A 19,562-nucleotide genomic window follows, 5' to 3' on the forward strand; every position below is an offset into this window, starting at 1 on the left:
TCTCGACAGTAGCTTAAAACCATAAACGCGTTTCTGCAAGAGTTTTGCCGAAGTCAGGCATTAGTATTCATGGGTAGATCTGCGCAGAAGCTCAAGTTCCATGCACATTTCTCAAGTTAGGAATGGGTTCCAATGTTCTTAGTGTGCAGTGACGTGTATGTGTGTGTGTGTGTGCGCTTGTGAGTGAGACGGTATTCTGTGTCATTGCGTTCTCCAGAACCAGCGCGACCCGCGGCTCAATGAGATCCTGTTCCCCTTCTACGACCCTAAACGAGCCATGCAGATCATCGAGAAGTACGAGAGAGACCCCGACCTCAAGAAGAAAGGTGAGAGAGTGGGATGGCTGGAGAGTGAGAGAGAGAGGGAAGAGCACTGCTGCCCTCTTCTGGTGAATAACAAAAGAGCACATCGCCCTCATACTAATGTACCCACATGTTGGTTGTGTGAGAGTTGAGGAAAAAAGTTGAAGAGTGTATGTTAAACAGACACTCTTAGACACTCGCTTACTCCCGCCTCCCCCTCCTCTCCCCTCCCCTCTGCTCCTCCCCCTCTGCTCCTCCCCCTCCTCTCCCCTCCCCCTCTGCTCCTCCCCCTCATCTCCCCTCCCCCTCTGCTCCTCTCCCCCAGGCCGTATGTCCAGCGATGGCTTCTGCAGGTACCTGATGTCAGATGAGAATGCCCCGGTGTTCCTGGACTGTCTGGAGCTGTACCAGGACATGGAGCAGCCGCTGGCCCACTACTTCATTGCCTCGTCCCACAACACCTACCTGAACGGGAGGCAGTTCGGAGGGAAGTCCTCCGTGGAGATGTACAGACAGGTGCTGCTCTCCGGCTGCAGGTAGGGGTGGAGAGGGTGTGTGTGTGTGTGTGTGTGTGTGTGTGTGTGTGTGTGTGTGTGTGTGTGTGTGTGTGTGTGTGTGTGTGTGTGTGTGTGTGTGTGTGTGTGTGTGTGTGTGTGTGTGTGTGTGTGTGTGTGTGTGTGTTTTATAGTGTGTGTAAACTGTTTTTGTATTTGTGTCAGGTGTGTAGAGCTGGACTGCTGGGATGGGAAAGGAGAAGACCAGGAGCCTATCATCACTCATGGCAAGGCCATGTGTACTGACATCCTCTTCAAGGTACATACACAGACTCATGCACGCACACGCACACGCACACTCCCATTCACACACACTCACTCCAAGAATGGAGACGATTAGTCAGAATGTTGCGTTCATTACGTATGGCAAGTCTGCCCTCTTGTGTTGATAGATTGATACGGCATCTGATCGCAACCCGCAGCTCCATTCGAAAGTTCCACTGTAGTTATTGATCAGACACTCGCATCCAGAGAGACTTATAAGGAGAATGATCAGTAATGGATCAATGGGCGGTTTTCAACATCAATCCCCATGTTGTTGTTTCTTTCTCCCGTCATAAAGGACGTGATCTCAGCCATCAGGGAAACTGCCTTTGTGACGTCTGAGTATCCCGTGATCCTGTCATTTGAAAACCACTGCAGGTAGGATTTCGTAGTGATCCAGAATATTTTTTTGACAACTTTGCACATGGCAATGTTATCATTCATTCCTGTGCATCTGATCGAAATGACATGTAACTATTATTGCATTTGATTTAATGGCGACAACAACAACAACAGAATCCTGTGTGTTTCAGTAAACCCCAGCAGTATAAGATGGCTCGTTATTGTGAGGAGATCTTTGGCGAATACCTGCTGAGGCATCCCCTTGAGGGATTCCCTGTGAGTCCACCTTCTAGCACACTATATATCTATACCTGTCTGTTTACTATCTACAGTGTCCATATCTGTATCTGTACCGTGTCTGACAGTTGAGGATGACTGGACATGGTAAACAATGTAGATGTCATATTTCCATGCTACAGAAAATGAACCATTTACTGCAAATGTCTTGTCTTTTTTTTTTTTACAACAACAAAATAAACGTAATGTTTGCTGTTGTTGCCAGGTTGAGGCGGGTCGTCCCTTGCCTTCTCCCAACGATCTCAAACGCAAAATCCTCATCAAAAACAAACGCTTGAAACCCGAGGTGGAACAGAGTACGTTGACAGCGACACTCTCGTCTTTCACATGACTGTTAACTTCATGCAAAGATTCATTTTATATCCCTTAGTTTCACGCAGATGTCGCTACTGCCGGACCTGCCTGTTCTGAGTCATTCTACATGTTGTTTTTGGATTGACTTACACTATGCTGAGTTGTGTTGTTACGTGTGTGTGTGTGTGTTCTGCAGAGCAGTTAGAGTCTTTTAAGAAGCACATGGAGGCAGGAGAGACCAACACACCAGCCATCTTACTAGGAGCAGAGACAGAGGAAGATGTGGAGAACGGTGAGTGAGTGAGTGAGTGAGTGAGTGAGTGAGTGAGTGAGTGAGTGAGTGTGTGTGTGTGTGCGTGCAGATATTTACATTTGTGTATGCCTGTTCTTCTCCTTTATGTGCTGGTGTGTGGTCACTTTGGATGCTGAGATATTCAGGCAATTATGAGTCGGTGTGTGTCTTTGACCTGTGTTGTTCCTATACTATCTAGAACCTGAAGGGTTCTTCGGCTGTCCCCATAGGAGAGAACCTTTTGAAGAACCCTTTTTGGTTCCAGGTAGAATCCTTTTGGTTCCAGGGAGAAACCTCTCGGGTTCTATGTAAGAGCCCTTTCCACTGAGTTTTTTTTTTTACATGGAACCCCAAAGGGGTTCTACCTGGAACCAAAAGGATTTTTCCTGTGGAGACAGCTGAAGAACCATTTTGGAACCCTTCTTTTCTAAGAGTGTAGACATAAGCTGCCGCTTAGGAAGTCAAACGGGGGTCTCAGCTTGCCGTTGGTTAGGATAGCAGAAATACACAGTGTGCAATTTTGAAATGTGTTAGTGCATCAGCAGCATTTCTCTTGTTATGTCAGTCACTGACAGTCACTCAATTAGCCCACGTCAGCTAACATTTTATAGATTGTAAGCTATTTTTTTTCAGCCTTGCCAGCTATCTAAACCTTCTAGTTAATCATGGTTGAATTACTGACCAGGCACGAAACCCAGTGGCCCTGACCTCCAGGGTGCCCCCATTCAGATATTATATGAACGTGACATGAGTCGTGGCAAAATGTGGAGAATTGCAGGACATTCACTTGTAAAGCTTCACAAACAGGGGGGCCTGTTTTGAACGGCGTGTGTTGGAGGGTAACAGTGTTTCTCCTGTATCTGTAGCTCTAGGTGACGTGAAGGATGTGATTCCTGACTTGAAGACGTGTACATCAGAGGAACCTAGTGAAGAGAACAGCCTCAGCACCAGTGTCAGTGTCAGCGACAGTGTCAGCGTGAGTGTGAACAAAGACGAAGAGGAGAAGGAGAGGGACAACAGCATCAAAAAGGTAGACATTTTGTGAAAATATATATATATTTTTTTTTTTAGCTAAGACTTTGTAACCGATGACCCCCAAAAAAAGAGTCTGTGTGTTCAGGTGACGACTGAGATACATTATGTACACGTCGTGTAGATATACTGGAGTATATACTGGTCTGTAGTACAGTGCCTACGTAACGTAATCACAGCCCTTGACTTTTCCACTTTCCGTTGTGTTACAAAGTGGATTTAATTGTAATTGTCAACAATCTACACAAAATACTCTATAATGTCAAAGTGGAAGAATTGTTTATTTAATTAATGGCTAATGAAGCACTAATATATTGATTAGATAAGTATTCAAACCCCTGAGTCAATAAATGTTAGAATCACCTTTGGCAGTGATTACAGCTGTGAGTCTTTCTGGGTAAATATCTGAAGAACCTTGCAGACCTGTGTTGTACAACATTTGCCCATTATTCTTTTTTACATTCTTCAAGCTCTGTCGAGTTGGTTGTTGATCATTCCTGGACAGCCATTTTCATGTCTTGCTATAGATTTTCAAGCAGATTTAAGTCAAATCTGTAACCAGGCCACTCGGGAACATTCAATGTCATCTTGGTAAGTAACTCCAGTTTATACGCTGCGGTTCAAAAGTTTGGGGTCACTTAGAAATGTCCTTGTTTTTGAAAGAAAAGCAACTTTTTTGTCCATTAAAATAACATCAAGTTGATCAGAAATACAGTGTAGACATTGTTAATGTTATAAAATGACTGTTGTAGCTGGAAACTATTTTTTTATGGAATATCTACAGAGGCCCATTATCAGCAACCATCACTCCTGTGTTCCAATGGCACGTTGTGTTAGCTAATCCAAGTTTATCATTTTAAAAAGCTAATTGATCATAAGAAAACCCTTTTGCAATGATGTTAGCACAGCTGAAAACTGTTGTTCTGATTAAAGAAGCAACAAAACTGTCCTTCTACTAGTTGAGTATCTGATGCATCAGCATTTGTGGGTTCAAAATGGCCAGAAACAAAACTTTCTTTCTGAAACTCGTCAGTCTATTCTTGTTCTGAGAAATGAAGGCTATTCCATGCGAGAAATTGTCATGAAACTGAAGATCTCGTACAACGCGGTATACTACTCCCTTCACAGAACAGAACAGCGCAAACTGGCTCTAACGAGAATAGAAAGAGGAGTGGGAGGCGCCGGGGCCCAACTGAGCAAGAGGACAAGTACATTAGAGTGTCTAGTTTGAGAAACAGATGCCTCACAAGTCCTCAACTAGGAGCTTCATTAAATAGTACCCGCAAAACACCAGTCTCAACGTCAGCAGTGAAGAGGCGACTCCGTGATGCTGGCCTTCTACGCAGAGTTGCAAAGAAAAAGCCATATCTCAGAATGGCTAATAAAAATAAAATATTAAGATGGGCTAAAGATCACAGACACTGTACAAAGGAACATTTGTGAGATGCATAAAAAATGAAAAGATGCTTTTCAGATGCTGAGAAGATCTGTCGTGTGATGGTCTGGGGGTGCTTTGGTGGTGGTAAAGTGGGAGATTTGTACAGGGTAAAATGGATCTTGAAGAAGGAAGGCTATCACTCAATTTGGCAATGTCATACCCTGTGGACGGCGCTTAATTGGAGACAATTTCCTCCTACAACAGGACAATGATCCACAGCACAGCTCCAAACTATGCAAGAACTATTTAGGGAAGAAGCAGTCAGCTGGTATTTTGTCTATAATGGAGTAACAAAACTAAGGAGATAATTGTGGACTTTAGGAAACAGCAGAGGGAACACCCCCCTATCCACATCGATGGAACAGTAGTGGAGAGGGTAGCAAGTTTTAAGTTCCTCGGCATACACATCACAGACAAACTGAATTGGTCCACCCACACAGACAGCATCGTGAAGAAGGCGCAGCAGCGCCTCTTCAACCTCAGGAGGCTGAAGAAATTCGGCTTGTCACCAAAAGCACTCACAAACTTCTACAGATGCACAATCGAGAGCATCCTGGCGGGCTGTATCACCGCCTGGTACGGCAACTGCTCCGCCCACAACCGTAAGGCTCTCCAGAGGGTAGTGAGGTCTGCACAACGCATCACCGGGGGCAAACTACCTGCGCTCCAGGACACCTACACCACCCGATGTTACAGGAAGGCCATAAAGATCATCAAGGACAACAACCACCCGAGCCACTGCCTGTTCACCCCGCTATCATCCAGAAGGCGAGTTCAGTACAGGTGCATCAAAGCTGGGACCGAGAGACTGATAAACAGCTTCTATCTCAAGGCCATCAGACTGTTAAACAGCCACCACTCACATTGAGTGGCTGCTGCCAACACACTGACTCAACTCCAGCCACTTTAATAATGGGAATTGATGGGAAATGATGTAAAATATATCACTAGCCACTTTAAACAAAGCTACCTAATATAATGTTTACATACCCTACATTATTCATCTCATATGTATACGTATATACTGTACTCTGTATCATCTACTGCATCCTTACGTAATACATGTATCACTAGCCACTTTAACTATGCCACTTTGTTTACATACTCATCTCATATGTATATAATGCACTCAATACCATCTACTGTATCTTGCCTATGCCGCTCTGTACCATCACTCATTCATATATCTTTATGTACATATTCTTTATCCCCTTACACTTGTGTGTATAAGACAGTAGTTTTGGAATTGTTAGTTAGATTACTTGTTGGTTATTACTGCATTGTCGGAACTAGAAGCACAAGCATTTCGCTACACTCGCATTAACATCTGCTAACCATGTGTATGTGACAAATAAAATGTGATTTGATTTGAGTGGCCAGCACAGTCACCGGATCTCAACCCTATTGACCTGTTGCAGGAGTACGGTATGTAAGAAGTGACCATCAAGCCAAATCAATTTGTGGGAGGTGCTTCAGGAAGCATGGGGGTGAAATCTCTTCAGATGACCTTAACAAATCGACAACTAGAATACCAAAGGTCTGCAAGGCTGTAATTGCTACAAATGGAGGGATTATGTGACGAACGCAAAGTTTGAAGGACACAATTATTATTTCAGTTAAAAATCATTATTTATAACCTTGCCAACGTCTTGACTATATTTCCTATTCATTTTGCAACTCATTTCATGTAAGGACATTTCTAAGTGACCCAAACTTTTGAACAGTATTTGGCCAAGCATTACAGGTTATTGTCCTGCTGAAAGGTGGATTTGTCTCCCAGTGTCTGGTGGAAAGCAGACTGAACCAGGTTTTCTTCTAGGATTTTTCCTGTGCTTATCTCCATTCTGTTTCTTTTTATCCTAAACCATCCTTGCAGATGACAAGCATACCCATAGCATGATACAGCCACCACCGTGCTTGAAAATATGAAGTGTGATACTCAGGGATGTGGATTTGCCCCAAACATAATGCCACATTTTTCTGCAGTGTTACTTTAGTGCCCTGTTGCAAACAGGATGATTTGGAATATTTTTATTCTGTACAGGCTTCCTTCTTTTCACTCTGTCAGTTATTTGTCAAATATATACAGTACCAGTCAAAAGTTTAGACACACCTACTCATTCAATGGTTTTTCTTTATTTTTACTATTTTATACATTGAAGAATGAAATAGCACATAATGTAGTTAACCAAAAAAGTGTAAAACAAATCAAAAATATATTTTCTATTTGAGATTCTTCAAAGTAGCCACCCATTGCCTTGAGCTTTGCTCACTCTTGGTATTCTCTCAACCAGCTTCATGAGGTAGTCACCTGGATTGCATTTCAATTAACTGGTGTCCCTTCTTAAAAGTTAATTTGTGGAATTTCTTTCCTTAATGTGCTTGAGCCAATCAGTTGTGTTGTGACAAGGTAGGGGTGGTATACAGAAGATAGCTCTATTTTTTTTAAACCCAAGTTCATATTAAGGCAAGAACAGCTCAAATAAGCAAAGATAAACGACAGTCCACCATTACTTTAAGACATGAAGGTAGGTCAATCAAGTGCTGTCGCAAAAACCATCAAGCGCTATGATGAAACTGGCTCTCATGAGGACCGACCACAGGAAAGGAAGACCCAGAGTTACCTCTGCTGCAGAGGATAAGTTCATTAGAGTTACCAGCCTCAGAAATTACAGCCCAAATAAATGCTAAGTAACAGACACATATCAACATCAACTGTTCAGAGGGGACTGCGTGAATCAGGCATTCATGGTCGAATTGCTGCAAAGAAACCACTACTAAAGGGACACCAATAAGAAGAAGAGTCTTGCTTGGGCCAAGAAACACGAGAAATGGACATTAGACCAGTGGAAATCTGTCCTTTGAGATTTTTAGTTCAAGGCGCAGAGTAGGAAAACGGATTATCTCCGCATCTGTGGGCCCCACCGTGAAGCATGGAAGAGGAGGTGTGATGGTGTGGTGGGTGCTTTGCTGGTGACACTGTCTGCAATTTATTTCGAATTCAAGCCTCATTTGTACTGTATATACAGTGGAGCAAAAAAAGTATTTAGTCAGCCACCAATTGTGCAAGTTCTCCCACTTAAAAATATGAGGGAGGCCTGTAATTTTCATCATAGGTACACTTCAACTATGACAGACAAAATGAGAAAAGAACATCCAGAACATCACATTGTAGGATTTTTTATGAATTTATTTGCAAATTATGGTGGAAAATAAGTATGTGGTCACCTACAAACAAGCAAGATTTCTGGCTCTCACAGACCTGTAACTTATTCTTTAAGAGGCTCCTCTGTCCTCCACTCGTTAACTGTATTAATGGCACCTGTTTTAACTTGTTAACAGTATAACAGACACCTGTCCACAACGTCAAACAGTCACACTCCAAACTCCACTATGGACAAGACCAAAGAGCTGTCAAAGGACACCAGAAACAAAATTGTAGACCTGCACCAGGCTGGGAAGACTGAATCTGCAATAGGTGAGCAGCTTGGTTTGAGGAAAACAGATGTGGGAGCAAATATTAGGAAATGGAAGACATACAAGACCACTGATAATCTCCCTCGATCTGGTGATATCACCCCGTGGGGTCAAAATGATCACGGTCTGCAAAAATCCCAGAACCACACGGGGGGACCTAGTGAATGACCTGCAGAGAGCTGGGACCAAAGTAACAAAGCCTACCATCAGTAACACACTACGTCGCCAGGGACTCAAATCCTGCAGTGCCAGAGGTGTCCCCCTGCTTAAGCCAGTACATGTCCAGGCCCGTCTGAAGTTTGCAAGAGAGCATTCGGATGATCCAGAAGAAGATTGGGAGAATGTCATATGGTCAGATGAAACCAAAATATAACTTTTTGGTAAAAACTCAACTTGTCGTGTTTGGAGGACAAAGAATGCTGAGTTGCATCCAAAGAACACCATACCTACTGTGAAGCATGGGGGTGGAAACATCATGCTTTGGGGATGTTTTTCTGCAAAGGGACCAGGACGACTGATCCGGGTAAAGGAAAGAATGAATGGGGCCATGTATCGTGAGATTTTGAGTGAAAACCTCCTTCCATCAGCAAGGGCATTGAAGATGAAACGTGGCTGGGTCTTTCAGCATGACAATGATCCCAAACACATCGCCCGGGCAACGAAGGAGTGGCTTCGTAAGAAACATTTCAAGGTCCTGGAGATGCCTAGCCAGTCTCCAGATCTCAAACCCCATAGAAAATCTTTGGAGGTAGTTGAAAGTCCGTGTTGCCCAGCAACAGCCCCAAAACATCACTGCTTCCTCTAGAGCATGGAGGAATGGGCCAAAATACCAGCAACAGTGTGTGAAAACCTTGTGAAGACTTACAGAAAACGTTTGACCTCTGTCATTGCCAACAAAGGGTATATCACAAAGTATTGAGAAACTTTTGTTATTGACCAAATACTTATTTTCTACCATAATTCGCAAATAAATTCATTAAAAATACTACAATGTGATTTTCTGGATTTTTTTCTTCTCATTTTGTCTGTCATAGTTGAAGTGTACCTATGATGAAAATTACAGGCCTCTCTCATCTTTAAGTGGGAGAACTTGCACAATTGGTGGCTGACTAAATACTTTTTTGCCCCACTGTATATATATTTTCGTATCCACTTTGACGTTATGGGGTATTAACTGTAGATCGGTGACACAAAATCTAAGTGGAATAAATGTTATATTCAGGCTGTAACACAACAAAACCTGGAAAAGTCAAGGGATGTGAATACTTTCTGAAGGCCCTGTATCTTTTAGCAATAAGGCCCGAATGGGTGTGGTATATTAGATAATATGCCACGGCTGTTCTTACGCACAACGCGAGGTGGAGTGCCTGGATGACAGCCCTTCACCGTGGTACGTTGGCCATATACCACCAACCCCAAGGTGCCTTATTGCTATGATAAACTGGTTACTAGCATAAATAGAACAGTAAACGAGTATGTATGTGTCACTCATGGCGCAGCGTATTTCACCACGGTTTATAATTGTCTATTGTTGTGTGTTCAGGTGGTGGAGGAGGATCCAACAGAGATGTCTGAGGCCACAGAAGCAACAGACGCCACAGACATCTCCGAGGCGTCTGAGGATAACAACAACAAGAAGGTGTGCGAGTCGGTTCATCTGCCCCCCTTCTCTCTTTACTAACCTCTCCCTTACTGTCGAGCGTGTTGCCTTCTCTCTTTACTAACCTCTCCCTTACCGTCGAGCGTGTTGCCTTCTCTCTTTACTAACCTCTCCCTTACCGTCGAGCGTGTCGCCTTCTCTCTTTACTAACCTCTCCCTTACCGTCGAGCGTGTTGCCTTCTCTCTTTACTAACCTCTCCCTTACCGTCGAGCGTGTCGCCTTCTCTCTTTACTAACCTCTCCCTTACCGTCGAGCGTGTTGCCTTCTCTCTTTACTAACCTCTCCCTTACCGTCGAGCGTGTCGCCTTCTCTCTTTACTAACCTCTCCCTTACCGTCGAGCGTGTTGCCTTCTCTCTTTACTAACCTCTCCCTTACCGTCGAGCGTGTTGCCTTCTCTCTTTACTAACCTCTCCCTTACCGTCGAGCGTGTGGCCTTCTCTCTCCCTTACCGTCGAGCGTGTCCCCTTCTCTCTTTACTAACCTCTCCCTTACCGTCGAGCGTGTTGCCTTCTCTCTTTACTAACCTCTCCCTTACCGTCGAGCGTGTGGCCTTCTCTCTCCCTTACCGTCGAGCGTGTCCCCTTCTCTCTTTACTAACCTCTCCCTTACCGTCGAGCGTGTGGCCTTCTCTCTCCCTTACCGTCGAGCGTGTTGCCTTCTCTCTTTACTAACCTCTCCCTTACCGTCGAGCGTGTCTCCTTCTCTCTTTACTAACCTCTCCCTTACCGTCGAGCGTGTTGCCTTCTCTCTTTACTAACCTCTCCCTTACCGTCGAGCGTGTTGCCTTCTCTCTTTACTAACCTCTCCCTTACCGTCGAGCGTGTGGCCTTCTCTCTCCCTTACCGTCGAGCGCGTCCCCTTCTCTCTTTACTAACCTCTCCCTTACCGTCGAGCGTGTGGCCTTCTCTCTCCCTTACCGTCGAGCGTGTCGCCTTCTCTCTTTACTAACCTCTCCCTTACCGTCGAGCGTGTTGCCTTCTCTCTTTACTAACCTCTCCCTTACCGTCGAGCGTGTCGCCTTCTCTCTTTACTAACCTCTCCCTTACCGTCGAGCGTGTCGCCTTCTCTCTTTACTAACCTCTCCCTTACCGTCGAGCGTGTCGCCTTCTCTCTTTACTAACCTCTCCCTTACCGTCGAGCGTGTCGCCTTCTCTCTTTACTAACCTCTCCCTTACCGTTGAGCGTGTCGCCTTCTCTCTTTACTAACCTCTCCCTTACCGTCGAGCGTGTTGCCTTCTCTCTTTACTAACCTCTCCCTTACCGTCGAGCGTGTTGCCTTCTCTCTTTACTAACCTCTCCCTTACCGTCGAGCGCGTCCCCTTCTCTCTTTACTAACCTCTCCCTTACCGTCGAGCGTGTTGCCTTCTCTCTTTACTAACCTCTCCCTTACCGTCGAGCGTGTGGCCTTCTCTCTTTACTAACCTCTCCCTTACCGTCGAGCGTGTCCCCTTCTCTCTTTACTAACCTCTCCCTTACCGTCGAGCGTGTTGCCTTCTCTCTTTACTAACCCCTCCCTTACCGTCGAGCGTGTTGCCTTCTCTCTTTACTAACCTCTCCCTTACTGTCGAGCGTGTCGCCTTCTCTCTTTACTAACCTCTCCCTTACCGTCGAGCGTGTCGCCTTCTCTCTTTACTAACCTCTCCCTTACCGTCGAGCGTGTTGCCTTCTCTCTTTACTAACCTCTCCCTTACCGTCGAGCGTGTTGCCTTCTCTCTTTACTAACCTCTCCCTTACCGTCGAGCGCGTCCCCTTCTCTCTTTACTAACCTCTCCCTTACCGTCGAGCGTGTGGCCTTCTCTCTTTACTAACCTCTCCCTTACCGTCGAGCGCGTCCCCTTCTCTCTTTACTAACCTCTCCCTTACCGTCGAGCGTGTGGCCTTCTCTCTTTACTAACCTCTCCCTTACCGTCGAGCGTGTCGCCTTCTCTCTTTACTAACCTCTCCCTTACCGTCGAGCGTGTTGCCTTCTCTCTTTACTAACCTCTCCCTTACCGTCGAGCGTGTTGCCTTCTCTCTTTACTAACCTCTCCCTTACCGTCGAGCGTGTTGCCTTCTCTCTTTACTAACCTCTCCCTTACCGTCGAGCGTGTTGCCTTCTCTCTTTACTAACCTCTCCCTTACCGTCGAGCGCGTCCCCTTCTCTCTTTACTAACCTCTCCCTTACCGTCGAGCGTGTGGCCTTCTCTCTTTACTAACCTCTCCCTTACCGTCGAGCGTGTGGCCTTCTCTCTTTACTAACCCCTCCCTTACCGTCGAGCGTGTCGCCTTCTCTCTTTACTAACCCCTCCCTTACCGTCGAGCGTGTTGCCTTCTCTCTTTACTAACCTCTCCCTTACCGTCGAGCGTGTGGCCTTCTCTCTTTACTAACCTCTCCCTTACCGTCGAGCGTGTGGCCTTCTCTCTTTACTAACCTCTCCCTTACCGTCGAGCGTGTTGCCTTGTCTCTTTACTAATCTCTTCCTTACCGTCGAGCGTGTTGCCTTCTCTCTTTACTAACCTCTCCCTTATCTTCAAGCGTGTTGCCTTCTCTCTTTACTAACCTCTCCCTTACCGTCGAGCGTGTTGCCTTCTCTCTTTACTAACCTCTCCCTTATCTTCAAGCGTGTTGCCTTCTCTCTTTACTAACCTCTTCCTTACCGTCGAGCGTGTTGCCTTCTCTCTTTACTAACCTCTCCCTTATCTTCAAGCGTGTTGCCTTCTCTCTTTACTAACCTCTCCCTTACCGTCGAGCGTGTTGCCTTCTCTCTTTACTAACCTCTCCCTTACCGTCGAGCGTGTTGCCTTCTCTCTTTACTAACCTCTCCCTTACCGTCGAGCGTGTTGCCTTCTCTCTTTACTAACCTCTCCCTTATCTTCAAGCGTGTTGCCTTCTCTCTTTACTAACCTCTCCCTTACCGTCGAGCGTGTTGCCTTCTCTCTTTACTAACCTCTCCCTTATCTTCAAGCGTGTTGCCTTCTCTCTTTACTAACCTCTTCCTTACCGTCGAGCGTGTTGCCTTCTCTCTTTACTAACCTCTCCCTTACCGTTGAGCGTGTCCCCTTCTCTCTTTACTAACCTCTCCCTTACCGTCGAGCGTGTCGCCTTCTCTCTAACCTGTAGCTCTTGTAAAGCTCTTTCTCTGGACAGGGAATGCATGTATTGATAACGAGGGTGTAACTGGCGTTGTGCTTTATAATGACTTCATTTTATATTCAGGCTCGAGGCTTCCCTGTTTACATAGTGGGGACTGGGAGACAACAGAGATGTGTGTTAGCGTGTGAAACGGCTGTGTGTTTTCTGCTCCTGTGTAGACTGGCGAGACGACGGATGACGAGGAGGCTCTGATTGCCTCGTACACATACGTAGGAGCCACCACCAACATCCACCCCTACCTCTCTGCCATGGTCAACTACGCACAGCCTGTCAAGTTCCAGAGCTTCGACGTCGCAGAAGGTAGTCTCCAATTGCGGTTATGCTGAATCAATTGGTTTTGTGTGTTTTGCCGTGGTCAACTTAAAGCTTTTTGTAGAACTTCCAGAGATATACGGGTTAGTTGGAGTATGCCGCTTTTCAGATTCTCTCTCTTCCCATATCTCTCTCTTTTTCTCTCTCTTGCCCTCTCTCGCTCTAGCTCTCTCTCTCTCTTTTCCTTTCTCTCTCTCTCTCTTTCTCTCTCTTGCCCTCTCTCTCTTTCTCTCTCTTGCCCTCTCTCGCTCTTTCTCTCTCTCTTTCTCTCTCTCTCTCTCTTTTGCCCTCTCGCTCTCCCCCTCCTCTCTCTCTCTCTTTCTCTCTCTTGCCCTCTCTCTCTTTCTCTCTCTTGCCCTCTCTCGCTCTTTCTCTCTCTTTTCCCTTCTCTCTCTTTCTCTCTCTCTCTCTCTCTTTTGCCCTCTCGCTCTCCCCCTCCTCTCTCTCTCTTTTGCCCTCTCGCTCTCCCCCTCCTCTCTCTCTCTCTCTCTCTCTCTCTCTATTCACTCTCATTGTAACTACTTTCTCTTCTCCCTTTAGAGAGGAACATCCACCACAACATGTCGTCATTTAATGAGTCAGTGGGTCTGGGTTATCTGAAGACCAACGCCATCGAGTTTGTCAAGTATCCTTTGTTCCAGTGTCAACACTCACAGAGCATGCGAATACACACAGGCAACGCAGACACAACGAAGAAACATTCAAACATCAAAGATCAACAATCTCAAAAGTAAACAACCCCCCAAAAAAATAAGTTTCTCCAATATTTCCTGACCTTTAAAGTAGTCGTCCGTAGTCCGTCAGGCTACTATTTATCTTAATGAATGACTGTATTCAAATCAACTGAACCAAACCAGTATCCCATAGTGGGTCCTCTGGACCAGATCTGAAAGGTCGTAGCAGTTTTAGGTCACCCAGATATGAGCCGCGACAGGGAGGGTCCTGTACTGATACCTTGTTTGTTTTAAAGTCTCCATCTGTAGAAAAAAACTGCTCAAGTTCCTCTGGGAGAGCACGATGTGCCTTTTGGAATGGGGAACACACACACGCACACACACACACACACATTCCAGTGGGAATGCAGGACCCAAGCTGTTACCTTCTAAAAGTAGGCCTGTGGTCTGTTCGACTCGCCACACACACACACACACACACACACACACACACACACACACACACAGACCACTGTTTCAACTTCCAGACCTCAGGTGGTGTATGTACCGTGCAACCCTACAGAACACACAACATACATACACTCACACAACCCCCCTCCCCCCGCAACTTCCACACGCACACACACAAGAACAAGCGCTCTCACACCATATCTGCGTTATGTTCCGAACATTGGCGTCCAGCTACAACAAGCGTCAGATGAGTCGGATCTACCCTAAAGGAGGCAGGGTGGACTCCAGTAATTACATGCCTCAGATCTTCTGGAACGCAGGCTGCCAGATGGTCTCCCTTAACTACCAGACCCCAGGTACTGTACTGGAGCATGTTAACCCCACCGCGCAGACAGGCCCATACTGTAAATACGAAAACGGACACACACCCCCTCACATAACCCTATGCCACTGTCAATCCGAGGGATGAGGGATGCAACAGACACACACACACACACACACGCACACAAAAACAAGCCCTAGTATTTGCTAGGTAGTATTTGCTTCCTGTTCATGGTGAGTCATTTTACCCCCTACAACACACATGCTCTCACAGACACTCTCCCTATCTCTGTCGCTCTCTCTCCCTCTCTCTCTGTCGCTCTCGCTCCCTCTCTCTCTCTGTCGCTCTCGCTCTCTCTCTCCCTCTGTCGCTCTCTCCCTCTCTCTCTTTCTCTCTCTCTCTTTCTGTCTCTCTCTTTCTCTCTCTCTCTCTTTCTGTCTCTCTCTTGGTCTCTCTTTCTCTCTCTCTCTGTTGAAAATCCCAGAGGGAGAGAGAAGAGAGGAGGGTTTTCCACCTCACTGCCAGCTCTTCTCCCTCGGCTGTCTCCCCCGCTCTCTCTCTCTCTCTTTCTCTCTCTCTCTCTCTCTCTCTCTCTCTCTCTCTCTCTCTCTCTCTCTCTCTCTCTCTCTCTCTCTCTCTCTCTCTCTCTCTCTCTCTCTCTCTCTCTCTCTCTCTTAGTCTTTCTCTCTCTCCCTCTCTCACTGACACAAACACACATTCAAGCATCTGTAGTTAGCAGATGCTGCCCCATGTCTGAGGGCAATGGGGTTGGAACATATGGCCCCCTGTGAGTGGGCATGTGTAGGGCTGGAGGAGGGTGAGTGCCGGAGGGGAGAGAGAGCAGGGGGAGAAGAGATGGCAGTGAGGTGGAAAACCCTCCTCTCTTCTCTCTCCCTCTGGGATTTTCAACAGCAACGTAGTGGTTGAAGAAGTCAACATGTCACAAATGAATTGAATCGACCTGAAAAATGTTGCCTGTGTTGCAGTAATGTGTGTCTGCTTCAAGAAGAGTATGTGTGTCCGCACATGACTGTGTGCGTCTGTGATTTCCAATCTTAATAGCACCTAAACAGACCCTCTCTCTCTCTCTCTCCTGTCTTAGATTTGGCCATGCAGTTGAACCAGGGAAAGTATGAGTACAATGGATCCTGTGGGTAGGTGTTACTGCCATTCCTCGCTCCTTCCCTCCCTCCCTCCTTTCTCTTTCTCCCCTCTCCATCCCTCCTCGTCCGTCCGCTCCTTTCTCTCCTCTCTGAAAGCTCATCAATTAAAGCGTGTCGCATCTCATTAGTGGCCGCCGGCAGCGATCGTAGCCACCGTCCTCCTCAGAGCCAATCAGATGGCAGGAGCCGGCGCTCCTCTCGCTCTGCCACTATCTCACTGATGGGGCTCCCCGCTTTCCTCCTCTTATCCTTTCTGTCTCTCTCTCCGTTCTCTCCGTCTTTCTCTCCTCTCTCTCTGCCTCTGTCCTGGGGCTAGGCTTTCACCCCTCATGTCAGATATTTCATATGGGAGGAGATCAGTAATGACAGAAACACCCCTATCTCTTAATGCGCTTTTAATTCCACTCTCACCCTTAACTAATGTCACTCACACACACTCACACACCCCTATCTCTTAATGCTTCTTCAAATGCGACTCTCCCCCTTAACGATTGTCAGATTCATACCTAACACTATACATGTAATATTGATCTTTCTCGAACTCTCTGTCTCTGTCTCGCTCTTTCTCACCGTCTCTCTCGCTCTCTCTCTCTCTTCCTCTCTCTTCTCTCTCTTCCTCTCTCTTCTCTCTCTCTCTCTCTCTCTCTCTCTCTCTCTCTCTCTCTCTCTCTCTCTCTCTCTCTCCTCTCTCTCTTTCTCTCTCTTCTCTCCTCTCTCTCTTTCTCTCTCTCTCTCTCTCTCTCTCTCTCTCTCTCTCTCTCTCTCTCTCTCTCTCTCTCTCTCTCTCTCTCTCTCTCTCTCTCTCTCTCTCTCTCTCTCTCTCTCTCTCTCTCTCTCTCTCTCTCTCTCTCTCTCTCTCTCAAGCACACACACACTCACAGTCTCTCCTAATGCGTCTCCCGTCCTAACCCAACTCCCGAACACGCAGGCTAGGATCACATCGTCAGGATTCAGGCTGACTCACTGTAACCGTGTGAGCACTAATGCAAGTGATATCGCACTAATGATCACTTTTGTACTCATTGGTACAACCACCAATCCTTTCATCTAGTTATGCATCTAGCTATCTCTGCAACACAATTTAGATGTGGCTCTTGTGCCACACATTTGTAAACTCTTATACTAGCGTGTTTACAGAAAGTGTTTAAACATATTGTCAAGAGTTTGTGTTTTTGACCCTGCTTGGCCACCGTCCCGCCGCTCTCTTCCACCAGGTATCTGTTGAAGCCAGACTTCATGCGTCGCTCAGACAGGATGTTCGACCCCTTCTCAGAGACACCTGTGGACGGGGTCATTGCTGCTACCTGCAGTGTACAGGTATGAGGTCAGGGGTTCAGAGTTCACAGGACAGAGAGGGAGATGGAGGTAGTTGGCGTTTTGTTGTAGTCTATCTGCACATAATCACTATATAAAGGCGAATCCAAGAGAGGAAATAGATGTGCTGCGATGATTAGAGAAACCTGAATCTCGCTTGTGGGGGGAAAAAAGTAATGGCCAACAAAGTGAAAGACATTTTTTGAAGATGTATTCTATTGTATTGTTGTTTGCTACCAGGTGTTCTCTGGTCAGTTCCTGTCTGATAAGAAGATTGGGACCTACGTGGAGGTGGACATGTACGGGCTGCCCACGGACACCATCCGCAAAGAGTTCCGCACGCGCATGGTGATGAACAACGGCCTGAACCCCGCCTACAACGAAGAGCCTTTCGTCTTCCGGAAGGTACGGAGAGACGGGAGAGGGAAAGAGAGGGAGGGAAGACAATAGAGGGACCGATAGGAGGGGGGAGGAGAGGGGGATGGGAGAGGACAGAGGGGTGGAAGAGAGGAGGAGCGGAGCGAAGCATGGAAGAGGAGGACAAAGTGATTAGAGAGACTGAAGAAATGCCTGACAATAGAGAAGAAGAAAGGAGAGAAGAGGAAAGCGCGTATTTAGAAAGGTACAGGAAAGAGGGAACAGAAAACATGAGTTGGAATAGGATGGAAGAGAGAACTAGTAGTTCAGAGGTGCATGGCGGTTTACTGGTAGGTACTGTCTTGGAGCTGAACACCAGAGGGAGAGAGGCAGGGAGGGAGAGAGGCAGGGAGGGAGAGAGGCAGGGAGGGAGAGAGGCAGGGAGGGAGAGAGGCAGGGAGGGAGAGAGGCAGGGAGGGAGAGAGGCAGGGAGGGAGAGAGGCAGGGAGGGAGAGAGGCAGGGAGGAAAGAGGCAGGCAGGGAGAGAGGCAGGCAGGGAGGGAGAGAGGCAGGGAGGAGAGAGGCAAGGAGGGAGGGAGGGATGCAGGGGGGAAGGAGAGTTGGGGTTGATTGGGGTGGAGCTGATAGCCCTGTGGTACTCAGAACTAGTCAGTGTGTCTTTACTGCAGAGAACGAGGGGGGAGAAGGGGGAACAGATGCATACCATGAGAGAGAAGGCAGAACAAAGAGAATGGAGCAAATAGAGGAAGAGAAGGGTACAGATATACAGTGCACTGAGCGACAGAATGGGGATAAGAGAGAGAGAGAAGGAAAGAGTAGGAGGGTAAAGGAGCGAACAAGGGAGAGAAGGAAAAAGAAAGAATAAAGGAGAGATGGAGGAAAAGGAGAGCGAGAAGGACGTGGAGAACAATAGAACGGGGGGGGTACGAATGTGAGGGGGAGACTGGCTGGTCGTGCGCGGGCGTGTGTGTGTGTGTGATAGTGCTGCTCTCAGCAGAATAAGAAGTCTCTCAGCCATGACTGTGACTCCAGCTCCAACACACACCATCAATCACAGCCTGCTGCCGCAGTGCTTCGGGAGACCTACACACACACACACACACACACACACACACACACTGTCATCAGGAGGGCCATCTCACACGGTGCTGGAAAAATACATTCAGAGTTGCACGCACTTATACACAGACAATTACACATGTTTAGACATGCACACACACAGACAGACGCACACACACAGGTTATATCCATTTCCTGACTGTTCTTCTCCTTTATCTCTCACCTCCTCTCTCCTTCCATTATTATTCATCCCTCTCTTCCCCTCGCTCTTCTCTTATCTCCAAATGCAAGGCCATTCTACGAGCACACACACACACACACACACACACACACACACACACACACACACACATTCCCTGCTTGCTGATGAGTTGATGGTTCTGTAATGTCCTTGTCTATGGGCTATTGTTCTAAACATATACAGTATAAAGCCTAGCTACAGTATGTTATCATCACTGCTGGGTATATACTATTATCATCTCTGTTCTGTATCCATCTGTGAATTTCTCTCACACTGTGTGTTCATTCACGTGTGTGCGTGCGTGCATTCCTCTTATATAAAGTGCTGAATGAAAATCCAGTCCTCATAATGTTTCTACTGTATATACTTTCACTCATTCTAGTGGAATTCATCTGAACTCCCTCTCTCTCCCCTCTCTCCTCTCTCTCCCCTCTCCCTCTCTCTCCCCTCCGCTCTCTCTCCCCCTCTCTCGCTCTCTCCCCTCCGCTCTCTCTCCCCCTCTCTCGCTCTCTCCGCTCTCCCTCTCTCCCCTCCCCTCTCCCTCTCTCTCCCTCTCCCTCTC

The 19,562-nt window shown here is 46.8% G+C and overlaps 1 protein-coding gene and 1 long non-coding RNA gene across 19 annotated transcripts in view; one reads left to right on the forward strand and one right to left on the reverse strand.

The window, feature by feature from the left end:
- LOC118397711 (1-phosphatidylinositol 4,5-bisphosphate phosphodiesterase beta-4-like) overlaps positions 1-19,562 on the forward strand; it is a 167,067-nt gene that overhangs the window by 128,567 nt on the left and 18,938 nt on the right. For all 7 annotated transcript variants that reach the window (XM_052470717.1, XM_052470711.1, XM_052470710.1 and 4 more), the window contains 15 exons: positions 218-326; positions 628-838; positions 1,022-1,115; positions 1,419-1,498; positions 1,654-1,738; positions 1,965-2,055; positions 2,250-2,345; positions 3,212-3,375; positions 9,836-9,931; positions 13,246-13,387; positions 13,940-14,024; positions 14,755-14,879; positions 15,948-15,999; positions 17,223-17,325; positions 17,563-17,727. In XM_052470717.1, the coding sequence (XP_052326677.1) occupies positions 218-326; positions 628-838; positions 1,022-1,115; positions 1,419-1,498; positions 1,654-1,738; positions 1,965-2,055; positions 2,250-2,345; positions 3,212-3,375; positions 9,836-9,931; positions 13,246-13,387; positions 13,940-14,024; positions 14,755-14,879; positions 15,948-15,999; positions 17,223-17,325; positions 17,563-17,727 (1,698 nt within the window). The remainder of the gene's footprint in view (positions 1-217; positions 327-627; positions 839-1,021; positions 1,116-1,418; positions 1,499-1,653; positions 1,739-1,964; positions 2,056-2,249; positions 2,346-3,211; positions 3,376-9,835; positions 9,932-13,245; positions 13,388-13,939; positions 14,025-14,754; positions 14,880-15,947; positions 16,000-17,222; positions 17,326-17,562; positions 17,728-19,562) is intronic.
- Positions 10,001-11,609, reverse strand: LOC127909410 (uncharacterized). 12 transcript variants are annotated; one of them, XR_008071045.1, is made up of 3 exons: positions 11,549-11,609; positions 11,377-11,419; positions 10,001-10,060 (listed from the first exon to the last, which is right to left on the reverse strand). It is a non-coding gene; the product is annotated as an uncharacterized LOC127909410 (long non-coding RNA). The 12 variants fall into 12 exon arrangements; XR_008071046.1 differs by lacking the exon at positions 10,001-10,060 and adding an exon at positions 10,087-10,146; XR_008071047.1 differs by lacking the exon at positions 10,001-10,060 and adding an exon at positions 10,173-10,232.

This window comes from Oncorhynchus keta, chromosome 19 (assembly GCF_023373465.1).
Source record: "Oncorhynchus keta strain PuntledgeMale-10-30-2019 chromosome 19, Oket_V2, whole genome shotgun sequence".
Lineage (NCBI taxonomy): Eukaryota > Metazoa > Chordata > Actinopteri > Salmoniformes > Salmonidae > Oncorhynchus > Oncorhynchus keta.